The sequence below is a fragment of the Candida margitis genome, assembly GCF_024628925.1.
Source record: "Candida margitis strain CBS 14175 chromosome Unknown scaffold12, whole genome shotgun sequence".
NCBI lineage: Eukaryota > Fungi > Ascomycota > Pichiomycetes > Serinales > Debaryomycetaceae > Lodderomyces > Lodderomyces margitis.
In genome coordinates, this window is record NW_026261803.1 from 56,251 (window position 1) to 83,304 (window position 27,054).

At 38.1% G+C, this 27,054-nt stretch overlaps 6 protein-coding genes across 6 annotated transcripts; 2 read left to right on the forward strand and 4 right to left on the reverse strand. All coding sequences in view use genetic code 12, as the record gives it.

The window, feature by feature from the left end:
• Positions 1-60: 60 nt before the first annotated feature.
• Positions 61-1,617, reverse strand: NOP5 (RNA-processing protein; the record flags this gene model as incomplete). The annotated part of the gene is made up of 1 exon (XM_051814326.1): positions 61-1,617. The coding sequence occupies one exon, from the start codon at positions 1,615-1,617 to the stop codon at positions 61-63; it is 1,557 nt and encodes a 518-aa protein (XP_051672061.1).
• Positions 1,618-2,532: 915 nt separating this feature from the next.
• On the forward strand, positions 2,533-6,831 carry DNA2 (bifunctional ATP-dependent DNA helicase/ssDNA endodeoxyribonuclease; the record flags this gene model as incomplete). The annotated part of the gene is made up of 1 exon (XM_051814328.1): positions 2,533-6,831. The coding sequence occupies one exon, from the start codon at positions 2,533-2,535 to the stop codon at positions 6,829-6,831; it is 4,299 nt and encodes a 1,432-aa protein (XP_051672062.1).
• Positions 6,832-6,847: 16 nt separating this feature from the next.
• Positions 6,848-9,265, reverse strand: CANMA_002278 (ubiquitin ligase complex subunit; the record flags this gene model as incomplete). Its single annotated transcript, XM_051814329.1, has 1 exon — positions 6,848-9,265. The coding sequence occupies one exon, from the start codon at positions 9,263-9,265 to the stop codon at positions 6,848-6,850; it is 2,418 nt and encodes an 805-aa protein (XP_051672063.1).
• Positions 9,266-9,659: 394 nt separating this feature from the next.
• On the forward strand, positions 9,660-12,470 carry STV1 (Stv1p; the record flags this gene model as incomplete). The annotated part of the gene is made up of 1 exon (XM_051814330.1): positions 9,660-12,470. One exon carries the CDS (start codon positions 9,660-9,662, stop codon positions 12,468-12,470), a length of 2,811 nt encoding a protein of 936 aa, XP_051672064.1.
• A 2,772-nt stretch (positions 12,471-15,242) lies between these two features.
• CANMA_002280 (uncharacterized protein) lies at positions 15,243-17,618 on the reverse strand (the record flags this gene model as incomplete). Its single annotated transcript, XM_051814331.1, has 1 exon — positions 15,243-17,618. The coding sequence occupies one exon, from the start codon at positions 17,616-17,618 to the stop codon at positions 15,243-15,245; it is 2,376 nt and encodes a 791-aa protein (XP_051672065.1).
• A 5,835-nt stretch (positions 17,619-23,453) lies between these two features.
• Positions 23,454-26,009, reverse strand: CPH2 (Cph2p; the record flags this gene model as incomplete). The annotated part of the gene is made up of 1 exon (XM_051814332.1): positions 23,454-26,009. The coding sequence occupies one exon, from the start codon at positions 26,007-26,009 to the stop codon at positions 23,454-23,456; it is 2,556 nt and encodes an 851-aa protein (XP_051672066.1).
• Between the last annotated feature and the right edge of the window lie 1,045 nt (positions 26,010-27,054).

The window sequence follows — 27,054 nt, forward strand, 5'->3', positions numbered from 1 at the left end:
TACAATATTGATTCCATTTTTAGCTTTTGATATTAATATACAGTACACCCTTTGAGCAATCTAATCTTTCTTGGATTTTTTCGACTTCTTCTCCTTCTTTGATTGTTTGTCATCGTCGTCTTCCTCTCTCTTTCTCTTTTTATCCTTCTTATCTTTCTTGTCCTTCTTGTCCTTCTTTTCTTTCTTGTCCTTCTTGTCCTTCTTGTCCTTTTTTTCTTTCTTATCCTTCTTTGATTTCTTCTCTTTTACCTCCACTTTTTCGTCAACCTCTTCTGTTTCGGAATCCTCATCATCAGAGTCTTGAGCAGCAGCCACGGGTGCATCAGCATCGGCATTGTAAGCTCTAGCTTCAGTGATATCAATCTTTGGCTGTTGTCTACTAACCTTTGAAGTAGTTCTCATATCCCTTCCTTCCAATTGACTCAATCTTCCTTCAACCTTGGCCCTGTTTTCTAAACCAAAGTCTTCTGAATCATCTCTCTCTTCATCAAAACAATCGTATCTCAAAGAAATAGCAGCTTTAGCAGCCAAGACTCTGGCGATTCTACCCTTGTTCTTACCACTGGCTTGACCGACTAATGACGCGTGGTATATTATACCATACTTTGGAGTATCATGTTTGGTCTTTAAGGCTCTAAACAAAGCTTTTTCTGCTCCCAATATTTGAACGGTAGAAGCAGGGGCCTTGGCCAACGACGTCAAAGATCCTGCGTGGGCAATCAATCTAGCACCAACCAATTCTCCCACCATTGTGGTCAAGTTTGGAGCGATTGCTCTCATTCTAGAACTCAAATAGTTTGACAACTGTTCTCTATATGCAGCAAAGTCAACAATTTGCTCGGCCAAGGCCTTGATGTTTTCCAAATCATTTTCGGTAATTTCAGTTCCCATTGAAACTTCGGCGGCAGTTTTTACTTGTTCTTCAATTTCTTCAGGTAAGATTTCCGATAATTCTGTTTCGGCAGCGTTTGATCTGACACCCATGGTTAAAATAATTCTGGCAAATGCAACTGAATCGGTGACAATCTTGGCCAATTCAGGGAAATGCCATCCGTACCACTCCTTACATCTCATAGCATATGTGTTCAATTCCTTATCCAAATCGTCCAATAATGCAATGGCTTGTATAATCATAGTATCAACTTTGTCTGCTGAAAACTTAAGCTTATGACGACCAATAGAGTGTGCTAACCCCAATGACATTTGGTTGAGGGCTGAGTTATCCAAGCCCGGTAATAATTCCGGCAAGAATTCTTTAATTGCTCTGTGCAAATCTAATGAAGCTGCGTCAGACACAACTTGAAAGTTTAATCCCAATTTGTTAATAGAATTACCCAATTTGGTTTCTGAAACAATTAAAGTTGACTTCTTGTCCGATTTGGCATCCTCTAATAACTTTTTCAAGCTATCGGAAACTTTTCCTTCCATGATAGCATTAGCCTCTTCTAAAGCGTTGGCTGCACTTTGAAATTTTTCAAAACGATGAACTTTGAATTGGTCGGAAACTTTTTCCAAAGAGTTCAAATCTTCGATCAAAGACGATGATTTGTGGATCTTCTTGTCAGAAGCTTTTAAAAGCGCATACCCTGCTGCCGTTTCCGTTAATATGAAAGCCATTTGTAAATGATAAGTGGTGATGTGTGTGTGTTGGGTGTGTGTGTTAGTGTGTGTGAATGTCAGAAAGTGTAACTGTGGTGGTAGATGCTAATCAATACCTCAAGTCTTAATAATGTAGATATATCTCAAAATGGAAAGTTGAGATATGTGTGATATATATAAGACCTGTGATGTGGTTGTTTGATATGAAGACAAAATCTGAAAAATTTTTGAGATGAGAAAGAGAGAGAATGAGAGAATGAGAGAATAGACTTTTTTTTATTTTATTTTATTTTTTTTTTTTTTTATTTTTTTTTCTTTTCGTTTGATTGTTTTTAAAATGAAAAACAAATTAATGAGAGAAGGATTCAAAAGAGTAAGTCAAGCACGTCTGGAGGTTTTTCTAACACAACATAAAATTGTTGAGGCTAGTACTATAGTAACCACCTTATGTGTGAGAATATGCTCTATAGAACACTGTATATCTCGTTTTGTCAGTCCTTGAGCTAGGCACTTTGCATTTCAAATAATCACCATTGGTTGGAAGCATCCCTACTTTGGAGGAACGTAGTTCACTTTCGATGGTGCCCTTGTATTACTCTATTGATCAACTAATAGACCAACTCTGAGCCCCCCACCCCTCTTGTAATACAATCATTTCCCTTCTCTTAAGATTTCATTGACAGTGGTAGGCAATCCAAACCAAATACGAAGACCAGAACCAACTTATATAATCTCTTACAGGCCCCCGATTACCCCATTTCTACCTAATTCTTGCTCCAGTTCAAATCATCGTTTTGCAGAATAACGTCCACGCTATTCCCCAAAGACATATTCCATTGGGTGCAAAGATTAAAAAATGAAACGCGCTACTCGTCTGCAAAAACCAAAATCAAAATCAAAGAATATCACACCCTTTTCATCTTTACACCCTATATGGCACAGCATACAAAGTATGAGCAAACAGGTGGATCCGACGATGTTAATATGAAATCCAAATTCAATGACATGGAGTCCATAAGGCCCCTCAAACGGCCAAAGAAGCAGTCATACTTTTTCAAGCCAGTCAACAAACTAACAACAGAACCTGATAATCACGCCCAAATGATTAAAACCATAGATACAAACACACTACATTCCCATATACAACCTGTTCAAGAAGCCGGTAATCATGTACACATGCCTAAATATAGCCCCAAGCGAAAATCAAAGAAACACATGGAAGTGCAAATTGCCACTGACAATTCCGATGATAGCTTCGATGGAGTGCGTTGGAAGGACAGCCCTGATTCAAAATTGAACGGCGAGGAGAGCAAAGCAAACGCATTAAAGCAAGGGGCGCAGTATTCTTCCTCCCCCTTGAAAAGCATTAAGCATGTAAAGTCAGAAGAAGGAGGTGGAACCGATGAAGTCCTATCCAAGTATGGAGCAAACTTCTATAATGTCTCGTCAATTTCTCCCACATTATCAAAGACGCGTTCAGACTTAAGCAACAAGAATAGCAAGTTCAAAACCGAGTCCAATAACCCTTCGACATTGCAAAGAACCAAATCAACTGGTGTTGAGGGTATACAAAGGAGTCTGTATTCCGGATTAGCACAAGGAACTTTGAGTAGCTGGATCAGTAAACTAAATAGTGATGACACCAAGGATGAAAGGCCAAATGCAATCACCATTAAGCTGTCACCAACAGGAAAGATTTATGATGAATCGCTACAATCGAACGATCCCTTTTCCGAAGATGAAGAAATCATGGAGATGTTGTCGCAAAAGAAGGCTCCTGTAACGGATAAACGTTCAAATGTTGAAATATCGCCTACAAAGAGCCAAATATGCAGCAATGATGAGAATTTGTCATCTTCTCCAAAGGCAGATATATCAGAAGACCCTTTTTCTGATGAAACTGACACAGAGCTAATCAATATTTTGAATGGTGGTGATGTGAAGACCTCTTCTTTCACTAAATCATTTAAAGAAGGTATGGAGAAATTTGAAAAGCTTTGGATAAAGAAAGGCGAATGCATTGAAAAAGAAGAGGAATTTACCGATATCGTTTATGGAAGATCAATGTTGCGAAGACTCAAAATAGTCAATTTCACAGAACAAGCGTATGGAGTCCAAGCTAAAAAGCAAATCATTCTTGAAACAATCGATTCAGACAAGCACAATTGTAAGTTAATTTTAAGAGGGGAATATTGTGAGCTTAATTTTCTGCTTAACGATATAATCCATGTTATAAACACCGACGAGGGAAATCCAAACTTGATCGATGATACGCACAATTTGCTTGTGCTAAATCCCGATGTTTTGATTCCAGCTACAAAAATTGCTCAGCAAGTGAACTGCCCGCGGAAAACGGTTTTGGTGTCACGATATAAGTTTCCCGGAACCACATCTGTTCCCATAATTGTTGGTGAAATAGTGCATTTTATTTTCCAAGAGTGTATGGTGACTGAAACATGGACTCTTAATTTCATGCGAGAGGTGTTCGATAATTTGAAGGACCAATACTTGTTGGGTTTATACAGTATTGGCAAGGACGTGGAGGATGTTGACCAAGAGGTTGAAAAACATCTACCTTATTTGCAACAGTGGTTTGAGAGTTATTATAGGAAGACGCCAACCTCTAGATCAAAGATTGATGATTGTCTGGAGCGAGATCAAATTTCATTTGCTGTTGATGATATACTAGACATTGAAGAAGAGATAAGGTCGCCAGTTTTTGGATTAAAAGGTATGATAGATGCGACAATAATAGCCAACTTGCTGAACAGGACCGTCAATGGAAAATTCTTATTGCCCATGGAGATCAAAACGGGTCGAGAACACGTTAGTCATAGCGCGCAAGCGTCTTTATATGCCCTACTTTTCAAAGACCGTTATGACATGGATATTGACTCCTTTATTCTTGTGTATACAAAAGAAGGGGTCACTAAAAGGTGCAAGATACGAGTCTCTGACTTGCGGTCCTTGATTAATTTGAGAAATCGCGTCTCCCAACACATCAGGTCTGGCCGCACCTTACCTGATCTCTTGAGACGTTCAAGCTGTGAGAGATGTGAAATTGTTTCCGGTTGCATGACTATTAATTACTTGGCAGAGGAAGGTACCCAGGAAGGCTCTGGTATTGAGGAGGAGGATTATGAGTTGATCACGTATCACCTAGCGAATCCAAAATACAAAGAATACTTTAATTATTGGGATACGCTAATATCGCGAGAGGAGGAACTCATGAGTAAGTCTGTCAAGCATTTGTGGACTCTACCCAACTCCTTACGTGAAGAGCAGGGTACCAGTTTGAACAATTTGAAGATTATTGAATCAAATGACGGCGAGAGTCTGATATTCTACATTGCGAGTGCCCATGGTGACAAGTCGCAAGCAAGACAATTTTTGTATACATTTTCGAAAGGTGAAGCTGATTCAACCTTCAACATGTTGTCTTCCAAACTCACGGTTAGCGATAGAGTCTTGATTAGCGATGAGGATGGGCATTTTGCCATTGCTACTGGTGTGGTCAAGTCAGTCTCGTCTTCAAAAATTACCATCAGCACGAGACGAAGAATAGTCACGTACGATATGAAAGTAAAAAACTTCAATCAAAAGAATAACCAGGTCATGGAGAGTTTAATCCATGGTCACGATAAAAATCGAGCATCAGGAAACAAAAGATTTATTATCGACAAGGACGAAATGTTCTATGGTATGGCTTTGGCGCGATACAACGTCTTGCGTCTATTCTTGCCTGATTCATTAACAGGTCTTCGTGATCTAATTGTTGATCTAAAAGCTCCAAAGTTTTCCAGTGATAATGAAAAGTACACGTTCGAATCTGAGTTTAATAGCTGTCAAACGGCGGCGCTAAACAAGGCCTTTTCTGCCGATAACTATGCACTTATTCTTGGTATGCCTGGAACAGGCAAAAGTTCAATCATTGTCGAAATGGTTCGAAGGATTGTTGAAGAAGGGAAAACTGTATTGCTCACGTCCTATACAAACTCCGCCGTGGATAACATTCTTTTGAAAATCGTGAACAAGATGGGCGATAATGAAGATTTTAAGTTTTTAAGAATAGGACACCCATTACGAGTTCACAGGTCACTTCATAAGCATATCCCTGACTACGAGGTGCCAATCAAGTCACGCTCGCAATACAGAGATACATATGAGATACCAAATATCGTGGCGACCACCTGTTTGGGAATCACCGATTCTTGTTTTAATTTGAGAAATGAGTTTGATTATTGCATTGTAGATGAGGCCTCACAAATAACGGTACCGATCAATTTAGGCCCAATCAGCCTTGCTAAAAAGTTTATCTTGGTCGGTGACCACTATCAATTGCCTCCTTTGGTCCTACATCAAAATCCGGAGGTTAGACATGGACTTTCACAGTCCTTGTTTAAGATTCTAGCCGAGGCTCACCCGCTGGCAGTGAGTGAATTGACAGAGCAATACAGAATGTGTGAGGACATAATGCAAGTCTCCAACATTTTGGTTTATGAAAATAAATTAAAGTGTGGCTCACCAGCGGTTGCCAATCAATGCATGGAGATCCCGTTTCCGGAAGCAGCGTCTAGCTTTATCGCCCTGCCAGACACTCCAAAGGAACACCAGTGGTTGGACCTTGTTTTTGACAAGAACCGAAAAGTATTGTTTCTCGATCATGACACGCTACCTGCAAATGAAACTGTTTTTGGAGAAGCCATTCGGAATTCGAGAGAAGCGGCTTTAATACAACAAGTTGTCAAGGCTTTTGTTACTGCTGGTGTGGATGAGGCTCAAATCGGGGTTATGTCCTTCTACCGCTCCCAGCTTGATCTATTGAAGAGAAACTTGTCGTCAAGAACAGAGTTGGAAATTCTAACGGCGGACCAATATCAAGGCAGGGACAAGCAATGCATCATCATATCCCTTGTTCGTTCCAATAAGGAAAAGAATGCGGGTGATCTATTGAAAGAATGGCGGCGCTTAAACGTGGCGGTGACGAGAGCAAAATCCAAGTTAATAATTCTTGGATCACGTTCCACGCTATCAACAAACGACACTACAAAAACCTTTATCGACTTTTTAGAGCTGAAAGGTTGGTACTATTCACTTCCCGCGGATGCTGATATCATTTACAACCTACCACAATCGGCAAAAAACTCCCCGGTTAAGAAAACCACACAAACGACTCGCATTGGTAAGAAAAATGCTGTTCTTAAGAATATTATTGATGGTATAACTAAATAGTCATTACATGATCCCCCTATATTGCAAAGAAATGAAACTCAAAGTTACCTCTCCTAAAGTGGAACTGATTTCCATTCCAGCGAGCTTGGTCTCCATCTCTTGCCGCCTCCCTCTGTTCACCTCTTTCCTGATTGTCATTCCGCATTCTTCTCACCTGTCGAATGACATTTTGAACAAAAAAGACAAGAAAGAACATAAACGTCAAAGAAATCACCAAATAGTCTCCAATGTCGTAATTTTCGGCAAATTCGTTATCGTAGGAAGTACCATAATGATGTGAGTCTGCCTTAGCATTTGATTCTTTTTGCTGCGCAGATGTTTGTTGTTGGTTGGCTGTCTTTTTACTTAGTGACTTTAATGCACTAAACCACCCATTTGCTTGATCTTCAACCTGGCTATTGCCGCCACCTCTGCCAAAAAGGTACTTAAATCTCAACCTCAATAGAGCCCAATTTATATGAGCACTACTATACGTGGGTTTCAAAAGCTGTGTTTGCCGATCGAGATCGAACTTCCCTTTATATTGTAAACTTTGATCATAGTATCGTTTGGCTAAAAAGTAATCAACAGAATGATTCTCGGCACCTAAGCCGTATTCATACATCTCAGCTAGCTTGAATGCACCATGCGACGAATGTCTGTCTGCAGCGATTCTATAATAATTGAATGCTCGTTCGTAATCTGGCTCAACTTGCGCGAACTTATCTTGACCCCTGAATATATCGCCTAGAAGGATTGCTGCATCTATATCGTCCTGTTTAGACGCCCGATCAAGATATTGAACAGCCAAATTCAATCGATCTGAAGTAAATGACTTTTTTTCTTCCCGTGAGTACAAAGGTTGCAATTGATATAGCAAGTGAGCAGCCGAAACCTGTGCTTGCTCAAAGCCTTGCTCGGCAGCAATCAGGTACCCAACCAAAGCATTTCCGAAATTTCCGCTAGCGAGCTCCTCGAATGCATATTTCAAATGTGGCGCATAGAATTGAGTTCGCCTCTTTATAAATTCTCGATAATATAAAGATGTCTTTGCGCAGGTGACTCGCTCTTCTGGGTCAACCAACTGTGCCAACCCGGATTCAAAAAAAGTTCCAACGTAGTACAATGCTTCAGTACTTCCATAATATGCTGCTTGTCGCATGTGTTTATAAATGAGGGCCCTATTTTCGTTTGATTCGACAAAATCTGTAGCATTCATTTTCATAAGCAACTTTGCTAAACTCTTTGAACCCGAGCTTGATTTTTTACTGGCTGCACTGCTGTAATATTCAATGGCCTTGGTTATATTTGTTTCGCCAGCAATCCCATGCTCTTCAATAAATCCTAGTTGAGTGAGTACATTTGCTGTAACCTGCAATTTCAAAGATGTTTGAAATAATCGTTTTGCTTTCTGAGCGTCTTTATCCACTGATAATCCTTCCAAGTACATGCGTCCTAGAGTAGCTTGACAGGAGCTTAAGAAAGCTCGATCTATTGTATCAATATTCCGATACTCTCTGGAGCCATAGAACTCTTCACCCAAAGCCACACATTTTTGAAATTCTTGGAAAGCTTTTGGTAAATTTCTTTCACTAAAGTAGTCACCCTTTAAATATTCGAGACCCTTGAAGTAAAATGATGCACACTCGTGGTTGTTGTCATTTATTTTGTTCTCCTCAAGTGTTGTTTTATAATTGGCAAACATTCTTGAAGGTAAGTCCACAGAAGACGCCGTTTCGCTTAATTTTTCTCCAAATAGCCCACCATTAAAGTCAGACACTCTAATATTATAATCAGTCTGAGTACTGGACCCTGTTTCTATGTCGTGTCCAATTTTCAGCAACTTTGAATAATATGGCAACGCCAACTCGCAATTTGAGGGAACGCCTACTCCTTTCAAGTTCCTATACGCAACGACTTGCAACGCATTCAAATCTCCATTTTCTGCAGCTATTTGGTAATACAAGTTGGCCCGCTTTTGATCAACTGGAAACTCACCAAATAGACCTGTAGAATAAATGAAGCCCAACATAAAGTATGCATGCGCATCAGGCCATACCGCTATTGCTTTTTCGTAATACTCTTTGGCTCTTTGGTAATCAGTTGGCAAAGAATAGTTTCCAAATAGATACAAGTCCCCTAACATTATTAAAGCCTTGGGGTTACTCTTTGATGCTGAGATCTCTAGTAGCGGTATTACATCATTCGTTAGCTTTTGTGGTGGTTGCGATCTGTACTTCAGCTCATACTGTTTCTTTATCGGATCATAAGGTGGAATCCTTAAATTATCTTCTATATTATCTGCAGAGTACACAAACTTCCTTTCGTAGCTAGCTTCGATCTGTTGTAGCGTAGAAATAGCTCTTTCATACTCGTTAATCTCCAGAGAATCAGTTCCAATAGTACCTTTCAAGAGGTAAAAGAACAAGCACCGAAGTAGCGCAATCTTTTTCATAGTAGTCTCCCACTCGGTTTTATGACAACGTTTGGAAATAATTGCCAACGTCTATGTTTTCGTGCGTGTGCGTGTGTGTGTGTGTGTGAGTGTATGTGTGTAGCTCACAAATGATTACTCAATGTGTATGACAGAACTCGGCTTTTTACAAAAATAGAACTATGAAAAAATTGGGGGACACTTTACACGTAATTCAAAAAATCCGAATTTTGGTGAACAAACAGAGGAAATAAAAAAAAAAAATACATAGACAATCAATCAATCAATCAAATATTGAGTTTGCCATAGTGTTTCTCAAGAAAAACATTTTGCAAAACCTGGCAATAACTACATAGACACACCGTAGATTCATAACAATTCGGTAACTTTCTGTCAAGAAAACCCCACATACGATATGGCGCCTATAAGATTAACAGAATCAAGATCGGCCATAAATGAATCCAGCGAGGCTATATTTCGGTCCGCCCCTATGACGTTGGTGCAGTTTTATGTGACAATTGAATTGGCGAGAGAAATGGTTGGCATGTTGGGTGACCTAGGAGCCGTCCAGTTTCGAGATTTGAATTCGAAGCTCACCCCTTTTCAACGAACATTTATCAATGAGTTAAAGTCTATTGACACAATGGTTAGTCAATTGACATTCCTTCGATCAATAATGACAACATTGGGTACAGTAACGGGCGACTTGCACGTAAATTTAAGGGCAGATATGAAGCCCATGCCTTCGACTTCGGAGATGGACCAGTTCAAAGCCAAATTGAATGATTACCATGAAAGAATCAAACATTTGAATCATTCATATGGCAATTTGGACAGTCAGAAACTCAAGTACATTGAAAATCGATATGTTATAAATATACTCAACAACTTCCACCGGTCGACGTTGGTGGAGAATGACCATGAACACTATGGTGATCACGAAGACAATAGTGAACTCGATAGTGAAATTGCCCTTTTAAATACACGCCGGAGCAATAGTTTGGAGTTGGGCTTAGAAATTCACAACTGGGAGGAGTCCAATTTTAATTCAATTGCTGGAACAATTGCAAGAGACAAGGTACCGGTTTTGAGGAATATATTATGGAGACTTTTACGAGGCAACTTATATTTCCACGATATCCCTATTGATGAGGAATTCCCGCTAAATGATAAATCGACCGAGATGGTTTACAAAAACGTATTCATTATCTTTATTCATGGTGATGTATTACGTTCAAGGGTGCGGAAGATTATACAATCTTTGGATGGGATCATTTTTGATAATGCAACGGGAAACTCGGAAGCAAGGAGAGCGACGTTGGATGAGATCAACGGTAGGATTGAGGAGTTGACAAATGTCGTAGACAGCACCAAAGACCAACTAATTACTGAATTAAAGGTTTTCCAAGAGTTGTACCCTGACTATTCGTATATTGTCCAGCGAGAGAAATTAGTGTATGAGACCTTAAACAAATTTGATGAGGATAGTACTAGAAGATGCTTGGTTGGAGAAGGGTGGATTCCCTCGATTGATTTTGAAAAAATACGAGGCGCACTACGAAAGTTGGTGAAAGTCAAGACAAGGCGTGACCGTGGGTCTCCTAATGCGTCGAATGACTCGCTAGATATATCTGGATCGGTTGATGCTGAAACTGATACATTTATTATTGACGATAGTGACCATGACATTTCGGGGATAGAGTTTGACGATGGGGGAGAGGAGACAGGGTCATTAATTGCAGTAGTGAATAAGCTCACGACCAACAGAACGCCACCAACGTACCACAAGACAAATAAGTTTACCGCTGCTTTTCAGCTGATTATTGATGCTTATGGTATTGCCACATATGAGGAGGTTAATCCGGGCTTAGCGACTATTATAACTTTTCCCTTTATGTTTGCTATTATGTTTGGTGATTTAGGTCATGGGTTTATTGTCTTGTTAATGGCGTTATACTTGATCATCAACGAAGTGTCCTTTGGCGCAATGCGTAACAAGGATGAGATTTTCGAAATGGCCTTCAATGGTAGATACATAATATTGTTGATGGGGCTTTTCTCCATGTATACTGGCTTCATTTATAACGATATTTTTTCCAAGTCAATGGCTATATTCGGGTCGGGGTGGGAGTATGTATTCCCTGACAACTATGATCCGCAAAAGGGAGGAACCTTGACGGCAACTAAAGTTGAGGGAAAGACGTATCCCATTGGTCTTGATTGGGCATGGCATGGAACGGAGAACAATTTATTGTTTACTAACTCGTACAAGATGAAGCTTTCAGTTTTGATGGGATATGTTCACATGAACTATTCTTTGATGTTTAGTTTGGTGAATTACTTGTATTTCAAAAGAAGGGTAGACATAGTTGGAAACTTTATTCCCGGTTTTCTTTTTATGACAAGTATATTTGGCTATTTGGCATTGACAATTGTGTACAAGTGGTCAGTTGATTGGTTGGGTAGTGGTAAACAACCCCCCGGGTTGTTGAATATGTTGATCAACATGTTTTTGTCGCCAGGCACGGTTGAGGAACAGTTGTATCCAGGACAAAAATTTATTCAAGTGGTGTTGGTTCTTATTGCACTCATTTGTGTACCTTGGTTGTTGATTTACAAGCCATTGACGTTGAAGAGACAAAATGACAAGGCAGTAAGATTAGGATACTCGGATTTACATTCGCAAAGGAACCACTCGCTCATGTTGCATGAAGAGGAGGCGGCATTGGAGTTGGAACATGAATTGAATAACGACCCAACTGACGAAGAGCCAGAAACAGATGACGAATTCAGATTCCCCAATGATATTGAGCCAATGTTCCACTCTGCGGCTGCACATGGAGATGATCACGGAGAATTTAATTTTGGTGACATTGTCATTCATCAAGTGATTCACACTATTGAGTTTTGTTTAAACTGTGTTAGTCATACAGCGTCTTATTTGAGATTGTGGGCACTTTCATTAGCACATGCACAGTTGTCGACAGTGTTGTGGTCCATGACCATCCAAAATGCATTTGGTAAAACTGGTGCCGTTGGGATTATTGCTACTGTGGTTTTATTTGCCATGTGGTTTCTGTTGACTGTGTGTATCTTGGTTCTTATGGAAGGTACGTCTGCCATGTTGCATTCGTTGAGACTTCATTGGGTCGAAGCAATGTCGAAATTTTTCGAGGGGGAAGGGTATGCCTATGAGCCGTTCAATTTTAAGTCTATAGATGTATAGTAAATTAGAAGGATGGAGGTAACACAGGGATAACTTTCCATTGTCTTAGGTGGTGGTGAATCTGGGCCATTCTTTTTCCTGTCTGTAGGTGTTTCCAAGTGTATTTTGCTATCTTTGTGTAATGTCGTATGAATGTTATACGAAAATAGGCGAAGATATCAAAAGGTCAATTGTGGCTTTTGTACTTTTCTAGAAATTTTGTTGAGTAAAGCTTTTGGATAATTTGTTGGTGGTTTTTGGGTTCTAGTGGATAGATGAAGTGGTCTTTTTTTTGTCAACATCAACTTTGACAGCCCTGCACAATTTTGTTAGTAGATTATGCGCCTCCATTCCTCCTGAAATGTTCATTGGTGGAGGGCAGAATTGCTGGTTTTTAGAATAAAGGCACTAGGTACCTACAATGTAGGTTAGGTTGTTTGTGAATCCCGGTTATTACGCAAATGTAGTTGGGTGCATAATGTGTGCTTAAAGGTTACTTGGCTCGTAACTCTTGGTGCTTTGTAACCAGAGAAGCAATTAGATCAGCGCGACAAATTCGTGCATATCAATGAGGTTATCCTGCAGATCTCTAATGCAATGGTTATCTGGCTACTTGTTTGGTTTGTGCGATTGTGGACAACCCATGACAAGTCCTGTGCCAGTAGTGATAAAGATAGGTTTGCCAGCAGATGCATCGAAAACTCTTGTGAAGCTGTCATTTGATAAAAAGCAAAAACACCTAACAGGGCTAAGCCTTTAACCGCAGCTGCACTGTAAATAATTTGTGCTGTTTACTGACTAAAGGCAAATCGGTTAATTTGCAGTCCCTTTACTATTAATGCAATGTTGTTGCATTAGCCAGTTTCTACTTTGCTTTTTTTCTCTTTTGGGAAAGAAGAATCCCGCTATTTTTCCTTACAAAGAAAGACAGATAACCTAGAAATCCAACAATAATTGTGGAACAATACGATTTTATTCAGTTGGTAAGTCATAATCGTGGTCATTCATCATTTTCATCGTTCCCCGCTAAATATGAAAAAGAAAGAGGCAAAACCAATGTCGTGACAACTTAAAACATGTCAGTCTGAGAATTTTAGCGTCAAAAATAAAAAAAAATAAAAAAAATATGAAATAAAAAATTGTATTTAAAGTATTGAGTTACAACGAGAAACAACTTTGTACAAATTAACGAGAGATCTTTTTTTTTTTCAGGCAGCCAAAACGCTGCCATTAGACGATAATTGAATTTGGCAAGTTTGCCCATTATAGAAATAGATACTCATCCCCCTTTTTATGAAAAGAAACAAGCAAACAAGCAAACAAACAATTGTTGCCCTTTTACATGTGAATATGAAACTCAAAGTTGATTAATATACAATCTTTCTGTAACCAGAAGTAGTGTACATGTGAACAAAACAAAAAAATATCCTTTGAATTTTTGTTATTTTGTGTGACTTTTGGCCATTCTATTCTTTTTTTCTCTTTTGCTGTGTGGTTGCCATGACAACGCAGCTTAGAAGTCGTTTACCCGTGGAATGACACAGATGCAAATATAAAAATAGATACAATATAATACAATATATATAATAATTATCTTACATATTACATATATATCATGCACAAAATCTTATTCTGTGACTTTTATTGTTTTCTATATTTTCAATTCTGTTCTTCACCTGTGTGTGTTAAACTTTTGACAATTGGAATATTTGTCTATGTCGAAGTTGGAAAAAAAAAAAAAAAAATAAGACAACTATTTTTGACTTTGAAATGCCGAAAATAATAAACAAAAAAACAAAAAAAAAATGTTATTTTTTTTGTTTTTTTCGCAGCCAAACACAAAAGATTTGCAATTTACAAGCGAAGGAAAGCAAAGCAAAGATGAGATTCAAAGTATACTGTCATTATAAAAAGAAGGTTTAATTAAAGATCTTCCTCCAAAGGGGCTCACCTTTTTTTTTTCTTGTCTAGGTAAGCCCTTGCACCTACAAACAACAACAAGAGGTATGCAAAATCTCACCCTTGCCCAGTCTAATTTTATTGTGTTTTTGAACATTGAAGGGCAGAGGGAAAAAAAAAAATAAAATAAAATCTAAAATTAAAATTAAAAACAATAACATCAGTGCAAGTCCTCCCTGTAGTAGTCGTAGTCTTTAACTCAACATGCAGTGTATCCAAATTTATATGCATATATGTCGACCATCGCCACTGTCGATACTAATTCAATTTCCCATTGTTCAATGGTTATGCCCGGAAACAGGCAAGCCAATGCATAGTTGTTAATAAGTACAAAAAAGAAAGAAAAGAAAAATACAACAAGAGGGCGAAGCAAAACAATCCCCAACTTTAGACAGCAACTGGTACGTGGCGGAAGAATTATACTCCTGATTTCAAGGTGCAAACATGAAATTAAGCGGTTATAAGCGAAAATGCAGGTGCGCGTGTGAATCATTGTTCCCTTTTTATTTGTTAATAATAGCCAAGCCCAACAATTTATATATGCAGGTGCAGAAGCGAGAGAGACAACCAAACTTTTGCATCGACAGAGAAAGACTTTAAGCTGTTTCTTCAAAACCACAGTCACCCAAATTATGCCATAACAAGCGATGTTGGAATTGAAGGTATGCTCAAGAACAACAACACCAACAACCAGAATCTACTGAGAGATAGTGTAGGAAAAAAAAGGTTAAATTTTCGCAATCACCGCCAGAATAGACATGATGACACACATAAAATATAATATTACAATGGTTCTACTTTTAATACATATCAATATGCAGAGGGTTAAAGTGATCACAATCTAGGGTCATCCAAGTCAATTCTCCGACCTGATGTAAGCATCCGTTGCACTTCATCCAAAGTCCACGGCCGCAACCGGTTGCGCATTTTATTATGCAACATCTCCTTAACAATCTCAACAGGGACACTTCGCCTCATGGCCTCCTCTTCGACAAATTTGATAATTTTAAGTCTTGTATGGCGAAACTGACGCTCAGATGAGCCATGCACTTTTAACCATTCGGTGACCGATATCTCGTGTTGGCGTAACTCCTCTTCTAACCGTTTAAAGTCATCCCACATCTCGTATAATGTGGTTGCTTGACGCGATAACCGTTTTCCTAGGACCAACTGTCTTGTTGATTTGGATTGTTGCTGTTGACCGATCTGGGGCAACGACGAAGAAGACGAAGGTGGTTGTGGTGGTTGGGCACCTTGAAATGAGTCACTGTGGTGAGGCAAGTGAGGATGCGGTTGATTAAGTATTGGGTTGTTGCTGAGTGATGTATGTGCAATAGGCAGCTGGGTTAAATGATGCTGCTGATGCTGTTGAGCTTGAAAATGAGACAATGCTGGCTGGAAATGGGGCGACGTGGTTGAGAGCATTGACGACCTAGTGGAGATGGATGCATCTGACGGTCGATGTGTTGGCGCTGTCAGAGCAGCTGCCATGGTTTGGTAATGTTGTGGCTGGTATACTACTGCAGTTGGGGGCTGTTGATTATATGGTGGATAATAAGACTGGCTATGGCTTTGGTTCTGTTGCAGAACTTGTGACTGATGATGAGCAGCGACTCCTTCTGTAATATCACCGCCACCACTCTGCCGTTGCTGCAGCTCCCTCATTCGAGATAATAATTCCAAAGTATTGTCTATTCCTGCTCGTATATGCTGATTCTCTCCACTATTGATATATCTTGCCGTATCTTGTAAACTTTGCTTTGCTAAATATTCTGAACTTTTATTTTTGGAAGAACTTAAAATAATCAACCCATTGATTGAATTTTGAATATTGCGTAAGAAATCACTTTGTTTGTTCATTATTTCCGTTTGTTTGGATATAAAGTCGTATAAGTGGTTAGTTGTTTCGTGCTGTTGTTGGGCACTTCTTGCTACTTCTCTTTCCAAACTTTTGAGCTTGTTATTTTGAAATTCAACTACCCGGTGTAGATCTTCCTTTGAGTCAAAATCAATCGATGATGGCCAAAGATCATCAGAATCACTCTCAGTTTCGTCATCTTGAGGGTTGAAACATGACTCTCTGATTAATCGGTCATAGTCCCCATTGTTTTCCACTTCTCTAGCAAACGCTTCAAATTCTGCTGAGTTGAAAATTTCATTCTTCAGAAGCGGGTTGTGGGGATACCTTTTCCTAATGACGAGCATATCTTGGCACAAACTTTTTCGTAGCATCCTTAATAACTCTTTGATATGTTGGAATTTGCTCTCATCAGTGGTAGGGGGCTCTAGAGAGGGTGGTATGCCATCATAAAACATATCATCACTCTTTAACTCTTGTTTATTTTGTGTCTCTTTATCCAGTTGATTAATAAAAGGGAAAATTTTATCCAACAAGTCTTGTGGTGGGTTGATTGAGTTTCGTAAAATTGAATACTCATTCACACTCTCAAATCCTGCCAATTGCATCAATGCGTCAAAAGGCACTTCCAGAATCGTATTTCCCGATAATTTATCAGGTACTTCAAAAGTATGAGCCAACAATAACTTCCTCAAGTTTGTCTCCTCAAGACTGAAGCCAGCAATCTCCAAGGCCCTATTACTTGATATAAGTTGTTGCGACAGTGACAATGATTTTGATTTACCATTACCTTTTAGTAGCCTACCCTTGTAAATGGATGCTATGTTTATATCAAAAACGCTGTCCTGCGAGAACTCCAACAACCCATCAATGTCAGGTATATGAAATCGACTGAATAAATAGGCACTAATTGCGGTATGGGGACAAAACTCGACATACTTTGATCTCAAGCACGACCTGTACTGCTGGCCATGAGTTGATGATGATTGGCTGTGGCGGGTGGTGGTGGCGCCTGTTTTCTCGCTGTCGGTGCTGGTGATGGTGTGTATGGATGAGCGGATCTCTGGCTTGTTGTTGACGTCGTCGTCAATTCGAACGGCTATACTATCGACGTTCCTACTTTTGATCGCTGATAAGTCACCTATGGTTATGCTTCTCTTTTGTGGATTTTCCAATAGCATGGTACGTGTTAGACTAAAGTCAACTAGTGTGCGAAGCACTTTGTGCTGGTTAAACTTGTGGTTAAAATTGACGCTCTTGTGCGACCATAAGGGTTTGACAAGTCTGTAGTAGTCATCTATGGTATACTCATGGTTATCAGCAGTCGGCGATTCATCTGAATCTGATAACATGGTCACCCCTTCAAATACTTCAGCTTCTCTCTCTATGAGTATTGGTATTTTCAATTTCTAGTTTGGCGAATGTACTAGGTTTTAAATGTTTTTTTCCACACACACACTTTAAACTGAAATAAATCTCTGCATCTTTTAAAACAATAGCGAGTGCTTAAAAAAAAAAGCCAAAAAAATTGAAAATAAAAATTAAATATTTGAGAGACGTATGTTAGTCACTAAAGGTTATATTTGGTTTTGGGATACAAAGCATGAGAAGAATCCACATGTAGTTGTTTGATTGTTTGTTATGGTTTTGTCCCTCTGTTGAACCTTCTGATCTTCGCTCGCAATGTGTCCGATTTTGTTTTTGCTTTTTTTTGCTTTTTTGCTTTTTCGTTTATTGTGTTTCTTGCTTATTTGAAATGTATCTTCTAAGTTACCTCTTCATTTTGTTTTGTGGTGCTTTAGAATGAAAGAAAAAAAGGAAAATATTGAAAGAAGTCTTAATTGCGACTTTGTGATGGATTGTTTATTTTTTCTTTGATATTTTCTTCTTTATTATTATATGCAAGTTTTGTGTGTCATTCATTTAGTTAAAGCATAGAATGGGCATTCTGTACGTTTTGGTCAATGATTGTCGATTCGTGTAATTTGGCGACAAATGATTTAATTTTTTATTTTTTTTGCTGTTCATAAAAAAAGAGAACAATGTCATTTCTTTTTTTTTTTCTTTTACTTTTACTTTTTCTGATGACGACACTCACTCACGCACTCGCACACAAAGCACGACACAAATCACCAGTTTCACCCACTGCAACAATGACGCAGAAGTAGAGCGTGTGACATTGGACAGAAACGATCCTCAAAGAAAGACCAGCACTCACTAACTCCGCAGATTAAGCTGGAAGGGTAACTTTTGGTTATCGTGGGGGATAAACACTACTAAATTGAAAAGTTTCGCTCGTTTCAAATTTCTTCCTGCTGTTTGAAAAATTCGAGTTGAGCCTACTTTGCTAGTCTGCAGCTTCTCTAAACTTGTTGCATTTTTAATGACGTGTATCCTAACCTAATATAGAGTTTGCAAGACGCTGGCTAGGTCTGTAATTATAATTACCGTCTAGAACCGGCTGTCTCTTCTATCCAATATCAGGGAATAACGGCAGTAGAAAGCCTTAGTCTAAACCATGAATCTCTTACAAGAAAAAACTTCGACATTTAACCCAATGCATAGAAAGCTTCAATCTCCGCATTGAACTAACAATGGTTTTCTAATCACAATCATGTGGTTTGAGTCAAGAGCATGTAGTGGTCTCATTTGAAGTTCACAAGAGTGTGACCTCTTGTTGGAATTGTGTTGCAAATAATTTTCCCCCTTTTTACCTTTTGGGTTTTCCAATTTCCAAAAATTAATACACCGCAAAATTAAAAATTAAAAAGCTAAAAAACAAATAAAAGACGTGACACAGATGACAATGCACGATTTATACGAGCCGAAAAACTTAATCAGTCAATTCAATTCAATTCAATTCAATCACCAGTTAGTTAAAACAATAGAAAATATGTCTATGCAATAGACAAATCTTCTTCTTCCCCACTAAATTAGCTCTTAGGCATCAACAACAACTTTTCAATCACAATGTGTGTATACGAAATAGTACATGCAATGCAAGCTTTAGCCTAATATGGAAGATATTACCAGATGGAAGCCTTTAGTTGTTGACTTTTTAATCTTTTTTTTCTGCTATCGCTAAAAATAAACGCTGTACAAGCTCCGCGCCAAAAACTTTAGTTAACTAAAAAGCAATTGACCAGCCCTCTTTCCAATATTTAACAAAGCTTTAAAGAAAATGAAGTAAATTAATAGCGGGGTATATCTAGAAAACAAAAAAAGCGAAATGCGAGAAGTTTGTGTTCTGAATGTGTTTTGTTGGTTGTTGAAGTGTAGACAGAATTTGTTGCTGATCATGAGAGTGCGGAGTTTACGAAGCTTCAGTAAGCTCACACAAATGGAAAAACTCGGTTGAATCTTACTGAGTTTATGTCATGACAGATTTTTATTCTTCAAACCAAGCAACTAACCATAAGCTCAAATATGAAAATAACCCATTCCTTTTTTGTGCACTTACATCAACGATTGTTTCCCAAAATAAAATCACTAGTTAAGCCACAATTTCAAACCCTTTGTGAAGCGGTGAAAAAAAATGAGCAAACCCACCATTGTTTTTACAAACGGAAATACACTTCTTAAAGGTTGTTTGAGTCAACAGCCTTATTCAATTGCGCACTTACAGGAATATGATACACAAAAATGACGAAAGCCTGGCAATAATCTCTAACTTACCATTCTATGTCGAACTATTATATCTACGCTCTACATGAGTTCCTTTGCGTCAGTCATGCCATTTCTTTCACTACCTGCCTAATGTGTACGTAATTGTGATTATAATTACAAGTTAATTGCTAGTGAACTTGTTTCAAAAGTCTACTGTGGCTTAGTTTTCACTGGAGTGGTGCTATAAATCTCTTGTTACATTAAATGCATTAAAATAACAAAAAGTCTAAATGATGATAGCACTTGTTTAACACACTCAAGAACTTTGTTGATGATCTTAACCATTTGTGAAAACCCGAACTACTTGCACAACAGCGGTTTTGAAGAATAGTGACTGAGGATAACGCTGGAGTCAGTGGTGGGGGATAATCAGGACAACAGGCGTAACACCCCGAAGAAAACAACTTAAACTTCATAAAAGAGCTTTATCACTACACAAACTGCGACAAAATCAACCACTTTGAGTGCTATTTGTGTATCTAGCGTTCCAATTGTTAAAGACCAGAACTAGGTCAGTTCCATAACAATTTCTAGATTCTTCCACCTCTTCTACTTTGTGAAGCAATAGTTCTCTGCTTTGCTCATTGAACTTTGCAAAAGTGTCGACGTTTTGTGAAACATACGTATTTTATTGGAAAAAAGCGCTTTCCGGCTTTTGCGTTTCGTTAATCTTTTTCAAAGTATCAAAACCATTTGCTATTCATTGTGTAGCTTTGCTTATGTTCGCAATCTTATATGGTTGTCTCATGCGTTTGAGAGGTCGAGTCCTTTCAACTTGAAATTTTCGTTACAATGCTTTTAGTGCTTTAAAAATTAATTTTGCTTTCTCTTTTATTTCTAATTTCCTTCTTTTAGTTCACAAAATTGCTCTTAACCGATATTCCCCCGATATCCGACTTCCGTATTTTTTAAATTATATTACACAAAGGCAAAATGAATAATTTGAGAAGCGTTATTCGCCTACACGTCATCGTTTCAGTTGAAGCGAATAAAAAAGCTTTTGTTTACTCGACATGATTACTTGAAGAAAGTAGTATATGTCCTGGCAAGGCATCATAGATTGACGTCTAATAGAGGGTGTCGAAGTGCTGAAATATTTTGCTGTAAACATCAACAAACTTTACTGACTCTTTTAACCGAAGACCTTGAGAGAAAGTTGCAAAATTCAAGTATAGATAGGTAAATTCACCTCATGTACATACTGTATCACGCCTTATTGCGTTATTTTACTGCATGATTAAACAAACATGAGTATTGTTCATAGTTTGTAATTTGACAAAAGGTTTGACAAAGATCTTTCTTTCTCCTTTTATCAAACTTACTTATAGCTTTTCTTACTATTGTATTTTTATTATTTTGTTATATTTATAATTATACATTGCTTACATGCAATGCAACTCAAGACCCGATATGCAGATTTTAAAAGTCATTGAAAACGTATGCAACTTGAGTTGAAATAAGACAACCTCAACTGAAATTTTCGCTCATTTTGATTATAAACCAGTGTGAGTTCTTCTTTCATAGCCTGTAATTACAGAATTTATAGACACTTGAAACGCATTTCAAGCTCATGACAAGAAACTAACTGACAATTCTTTTTTGCCTTTTTTCAATAATTCTGCATCCCTAAAATGTGCTCGGAATAATACCACAAACAAGACTATTATATCGACCAATTCCATTCATTCATTCTTACCTATCATTACGAAGAAGAAAATCATTCGATTTTTGGATTTTGTTAATCCTTCTCATAGAATGTGCCAATTTTGTGTGATGATGACCATCATCTCTGCATATAACACATCTGCAAATGAAGACTAAAACTTAATAATAAAAAAAAGAATAAAAATTGAAAGTGAAAATTTCATCTTCCAAAGCCGCAAAGGTTAAAAGGTGAATACAAAGCACAGAAAGAAAAGCTCACAACTGAAACAGGATCGGGCGCTTTATAGTTTCCAATAACAAAATTGTAATTATACTGCCGATACAACTTTTGCATGAAAAAAAATTATTTTGGGTTTAACTCCAACGTTACCAACTAACAACGAGAAGCAGATGCCTTTATACGTTAAGAAAACAGGGCACCTCAATAAGTATGGTAAATGGTATAAGCAGGAGTGGTCGCCTAGTATCAAGCGACCTTTCCATTATCTCGGTTGTTATGTTTTGCAGAATGCTATGTAGGAAAACGCACAAATTAAAACACAAACTAAATTGGAGGATGCGGCACCAAAATTGTCAAGAAAAAAAAACTCTACAAAATTCCAACTGCCGGGTGGTAAAATAAATAAAAAAATGCCGAACGAGTTTCAACTTAAGTAGAACTAGCAAACATGTCTCCTCGAAGTGCATTGCTGCAGGCTGAATTTTAGCTGGATTAAACAACAGGTATCGACTCATGGTTCTGTAATTAAGTAGGGCTATGTAGAAACATGAACCATAGCCACTTCCTTCTTGTGTACGTTGTTCATTAAAAAGTTCTCTCTGAAAAACTCATTTTAAAAAATGGAACAGAAAACCCTTCGTGTTTGGAATACTATTGTTATCCTTACAACAATGGTTGGGATGCAACGCACTAAGTGCGCCAGTAAACTGCATTTGTGACAAAAGATCCTGTTGCAAAACATACACTAACGATGGCAACAATAACAACAATAACAATAATAATAACAATCCCCCACTCCAAACACCCCTTTCGATTCTTGCATCTTCTAACAATTTCTATTAGACATCAAGTCCTGCATGTGCATTACCATCGTAGGTGAGTAACTTGAATATACGAAAATTCGGCATGTGCCCAAACCAAATATTTAGCTCAGGAAACCTCGTGAATTATTCTACCTGAAATCAAAGCAGCACATATATTGGCTTTTGATCCACCTCGTAATTATAAGCCTTTGTCATCAGTTTAAGGAGACCATGCGTTTGGGCAGATTATTCCAAGCTGGTCCCATCTCCCCTTGCAGATTTTGGACTAACAAGAAATTATCTGACACAAAGTGAGGGTTCAACTTTATACCCAATTGCAACTTCACGGAGATGTTACAACCCAATTAGTAATAGATTACTAACAGGGGTCAGAACATGCCATTGAGTATGTCCCATTGTGGTAGTAGTAGTAGAAAAAGGAGACAATGAATGTCCTCAGATGCGACCCACTTTACAATAGTTTTGCGACCTAATAAAAAAAACAACAAAAAATTTAAAGATTAGGCGATGCAATTGAATCTCCCCGAAAGAATACACAAGATTCAAATATAATCTTTCCGAAAATAAGCCACTCCTTGAAAAACCAGGAACCATCGAAAAGAGTTTGCTGTTACACAATTTCATTCCCTATCAGATTGTTGACAATAGTCGAATAAATAATGTAAAATCTCTTAAAATAAACAACTTATAAAAAAACTTATTAAGTAAAAATAAACAAAATCACAAGAATGAAAACAAATAAACAATCAATCAAAATACACTCGTCAAATAAAATCATCCAAAAATCAACTTGCGTCCTCTCTTTGTCTCCTCTACTCCTCATCACCATCTTCCACACATATACCATTTATTATCTTTCCTTTGCGAAGCAACAACTCTGCCAATTTCTCCCCAAGATCAACAGACTGTGAACCCAATTTATTTCTTTGCAAGCAACCCTCTTTGAGCCATTTACGAACCAGAATCAATATTTCTGAAGTGCCTTCAAAATCATCAACAGGTCCTGGGATTATTGCATTAAGCATACTGACCAAGGCCGTGAATGTCAATAAACTAAATTTTCTGTTGGGTATTCTCAAATGTCTCAAAATTTCTGCTTCCTTGTCACTATCATCAAGGTTGTGATAGTAGGTTACTAAGGAAGACAATAGTACAATCACCTCTTCCTGTGAAACTAAACTCAAACTTTTAACAATTGATTCAAAATCAAGTTCCGATGACAATTCCTCTTCTTCTTCTCCATCCGAGTCCTCTTCCAACTCCTTACAGTCAGACTTAAACTTGTTCACTTGATATTCAACTTTATCTTTCAACAGTTGCACAAACGTCAAAGATTGGTTTGGATCAACAATAGTAACGAGTAATTGAAATTGCGGCCATATTGGTGATTTCTTATCAATAATCGACTCAACAATCTTCAAATCGGTTAGCACTTGGGTCGTATCCTCGTTCAAGTTTTCCAAGTAAGACAAATTCAATGCATGGATAATATCAATGATTCTCCATTGGACAACCAAATTGTAATAATCACCGACGGTGTGTCGATACGCTTCAATGTATTTGGCATCTTGTCCATCTTCAACACCAGAATTAATATACTTACCTGTTACCACATTACTCAATCTCTTCATTAAAGTTTCGCTAGTAAACATGGAAGGTCCATCAATTTTACCAATCAACTGACTTAATCTGATCAATGCCTTGCTGCTGCCACGGTAATCAAGGTTCATAATCAATCCACCCTTCATACTCAAAAAATGATTCAATACCGGTGACAACCTTTCAAACTTGTTCTTCAACAAGGTGCCAATCAACAACATCAAAAATGTATTTTCAAAATTGGATTCACATGAAGACAACTCAACATAATCCCAAATCAATTGATTCCAGTTGTTGCCTCCTCTCAAGTTGGCAATGACCCTTGTACGACGTTGCTCAGATAACTTTTTAGGCACCTTCATGTATAACGAAACAAAAAGACAATCGAGTAAAGTGCTGGACTCACTGGTAACTCTCACCTCTTTACCATTAGGCTTGTTGACAAAGCTTTGCACCATTGGATAAAACACTGAAAATAAACTTCCTAAAACCAACAACAATTTCGTCAATGTCCATAACTGAATCATAACTGGCGATGGATTCAAGAATGCGCTTGGGAACAAGTACGAAGAAAATGGCAACGCACTTAAACTCCTAAAGTCGTTCTCACCTGAACCACCAAACAACGAAGTAGCCATAACGGTTGCCATGCCTCCCAACAAGTACCTATTGGGCTTATTCGAAATCTCTTGCTGCGATTGTGATGGTGGATGTGGTGGTGGAGCTCCTGCTGCTGTTGGCTGTTGTTGTGGTGGTGATGGTTGCACTTGTTGATTTTGCATGTACGCTGGCTCATCATAACTCTGCAGGCTATTTGGTCTCATATTTCCATACATTTGTTGACTACCATCATAAGGTGAGCTCAGCATTTGACGTTGAGCTAATGGCATTTGAATCTGAGGACTCAAGTTAGCTTCTTGAAGAACCTTTTGCAAATAATCATTTTGATCCTTCAAAATAGCATTCTTTTGCTCCAAGTGTTTGATATATTCGGTAGCTTTAGTTAAAACACTAGCCTTGTTCAACTTTGATGCTGGTGTAATACCTTCTAAATCAGCCAAGGAAATATCAGCAGCACCAGCAGCAATTCTCAAAGCAGGCACGGCGTCTCTCAAAAGCAAAATCTTTGAGTTGATGTTGGTTCTGTACTTCTTTTCAATCATATTGTGTGAGCTCTTATCTTTGGTATTCTTTGGCTTTGCCACTTTAGATGTAGAACTTCTCTTGGTTTGCTTACGAGTAGGCTTCTCAGCTGCATGATTTTGGATTGACTCTGGTGAAGTATAGTCCGATGTTTCATTGGTGTGATTGGATAAAGGCGATATAGTCTCGCCATTGTAGGTGGCAATCGATGATGAGTGTGATCTTATCCTAGTACCATACAATGGTTGTTCAAACAGACCATCTTGAAACGTGGCTTGAGGTTGGTCGGGGTATGCTCCTAAATATTCGGGAAACCCTGCTTCTTCTCCATTAATTGACGATGGAGACAAGATTGAATTATTGTAGTTGACATTATTGAGATTGACGTTTGCCAAATCTGGTTTGTTGCCCAATACTCCCGATATAGACTTGAGGAAATCGTCAGTCTCGTCAAAATTGAAGCCTGATTGGGCCGCATTCATAGTATCAAGACCATTTCCATAAACATCACCCAAGATGTTGTTGTTTCCGTCATCAAGAAGATTCATATCGTTGCTTTGATCAAAAACTTTGGTGTCGTTATCTGGCCTGCCAGAACCAGCAAAGCTGGCATCTAACTGTGACATTGTTGAAGTGTTGTAGTTTGTGTGGGATAAACTGTGTCTTGATAAACTGCACTGGTTGGCTTTGGAGCTGAAAAAGAAATTAGTTTCTTTGCAAAAGCTTTATATGTTGTGTATTATATGTAAATATGACTTCCTTCCCTTGGATCCAACTTCTTCGCAAAAGAACAGAAAAGTTGTCAATAAAATGAAATATTTTTTGGCAAAACAAAAAAAATTTTAAAAAGGCACAAGTCCAATGAAACGTTATATGTATAAGAATAATATAATTTCTGCTTGTGAATTAATTGGAATGTATCAAAAGGTTTAGGCACTTTTGTTGTTACATTGAAACAGTGATTGTATATATTTCAATCTGTCTAGTATTAATTATTATATTATCTTTTTCTGGTGCTTGTTTGAAAAAAGAAAACAGAAAAAGATCATCCGATTTTTTGTGGTTTTGTGTGACGTGTATATTTTGTTAAGTACTGTGTTATGTAATACATAGTATCAATAATTTGTAATTATTATGTAATATTGTAGTCTTCTTATAGTAATATATGCGGCTTATTATGCAAAAGGGGGTTTTGTAATTTTCTCATAGAAGTGTGTAAATCATACCCTCGCCTGTATGCGGAACCAGTAAAAAACTCCCATATAAGGTAAATAAGGACCCATTCCGAAATTATCCATGCATCATCAAATACCATCCACGGAAATGTATTGGTCTTGGCTTTTGCCCTTTTCATATAACATAATATAAACCGCGCGGTACTAACCCTCTGCTTTATCCTGATTTGTCAGAGTGAGTCGGTCATTAAAATCCGGCGTGTAGACTTAGAACGATATCCTGGGTATTAAGACAGAGACTGGACTCTTTTTTCTTGAAAAGCAACACGGATATACCTGAAAATGCTCTGTGCACCGCCGTTAACATTTTAAAAACATTACACAGAATGCTCGACTCCGTCATTGTGTGATCATTCCGTCTCTTCCACTTTTGGCAATGTACAGGTAAATTTTGCCGAGGTCCTCACTACCTAAGCAAAAAGGGTTACTTGTATCA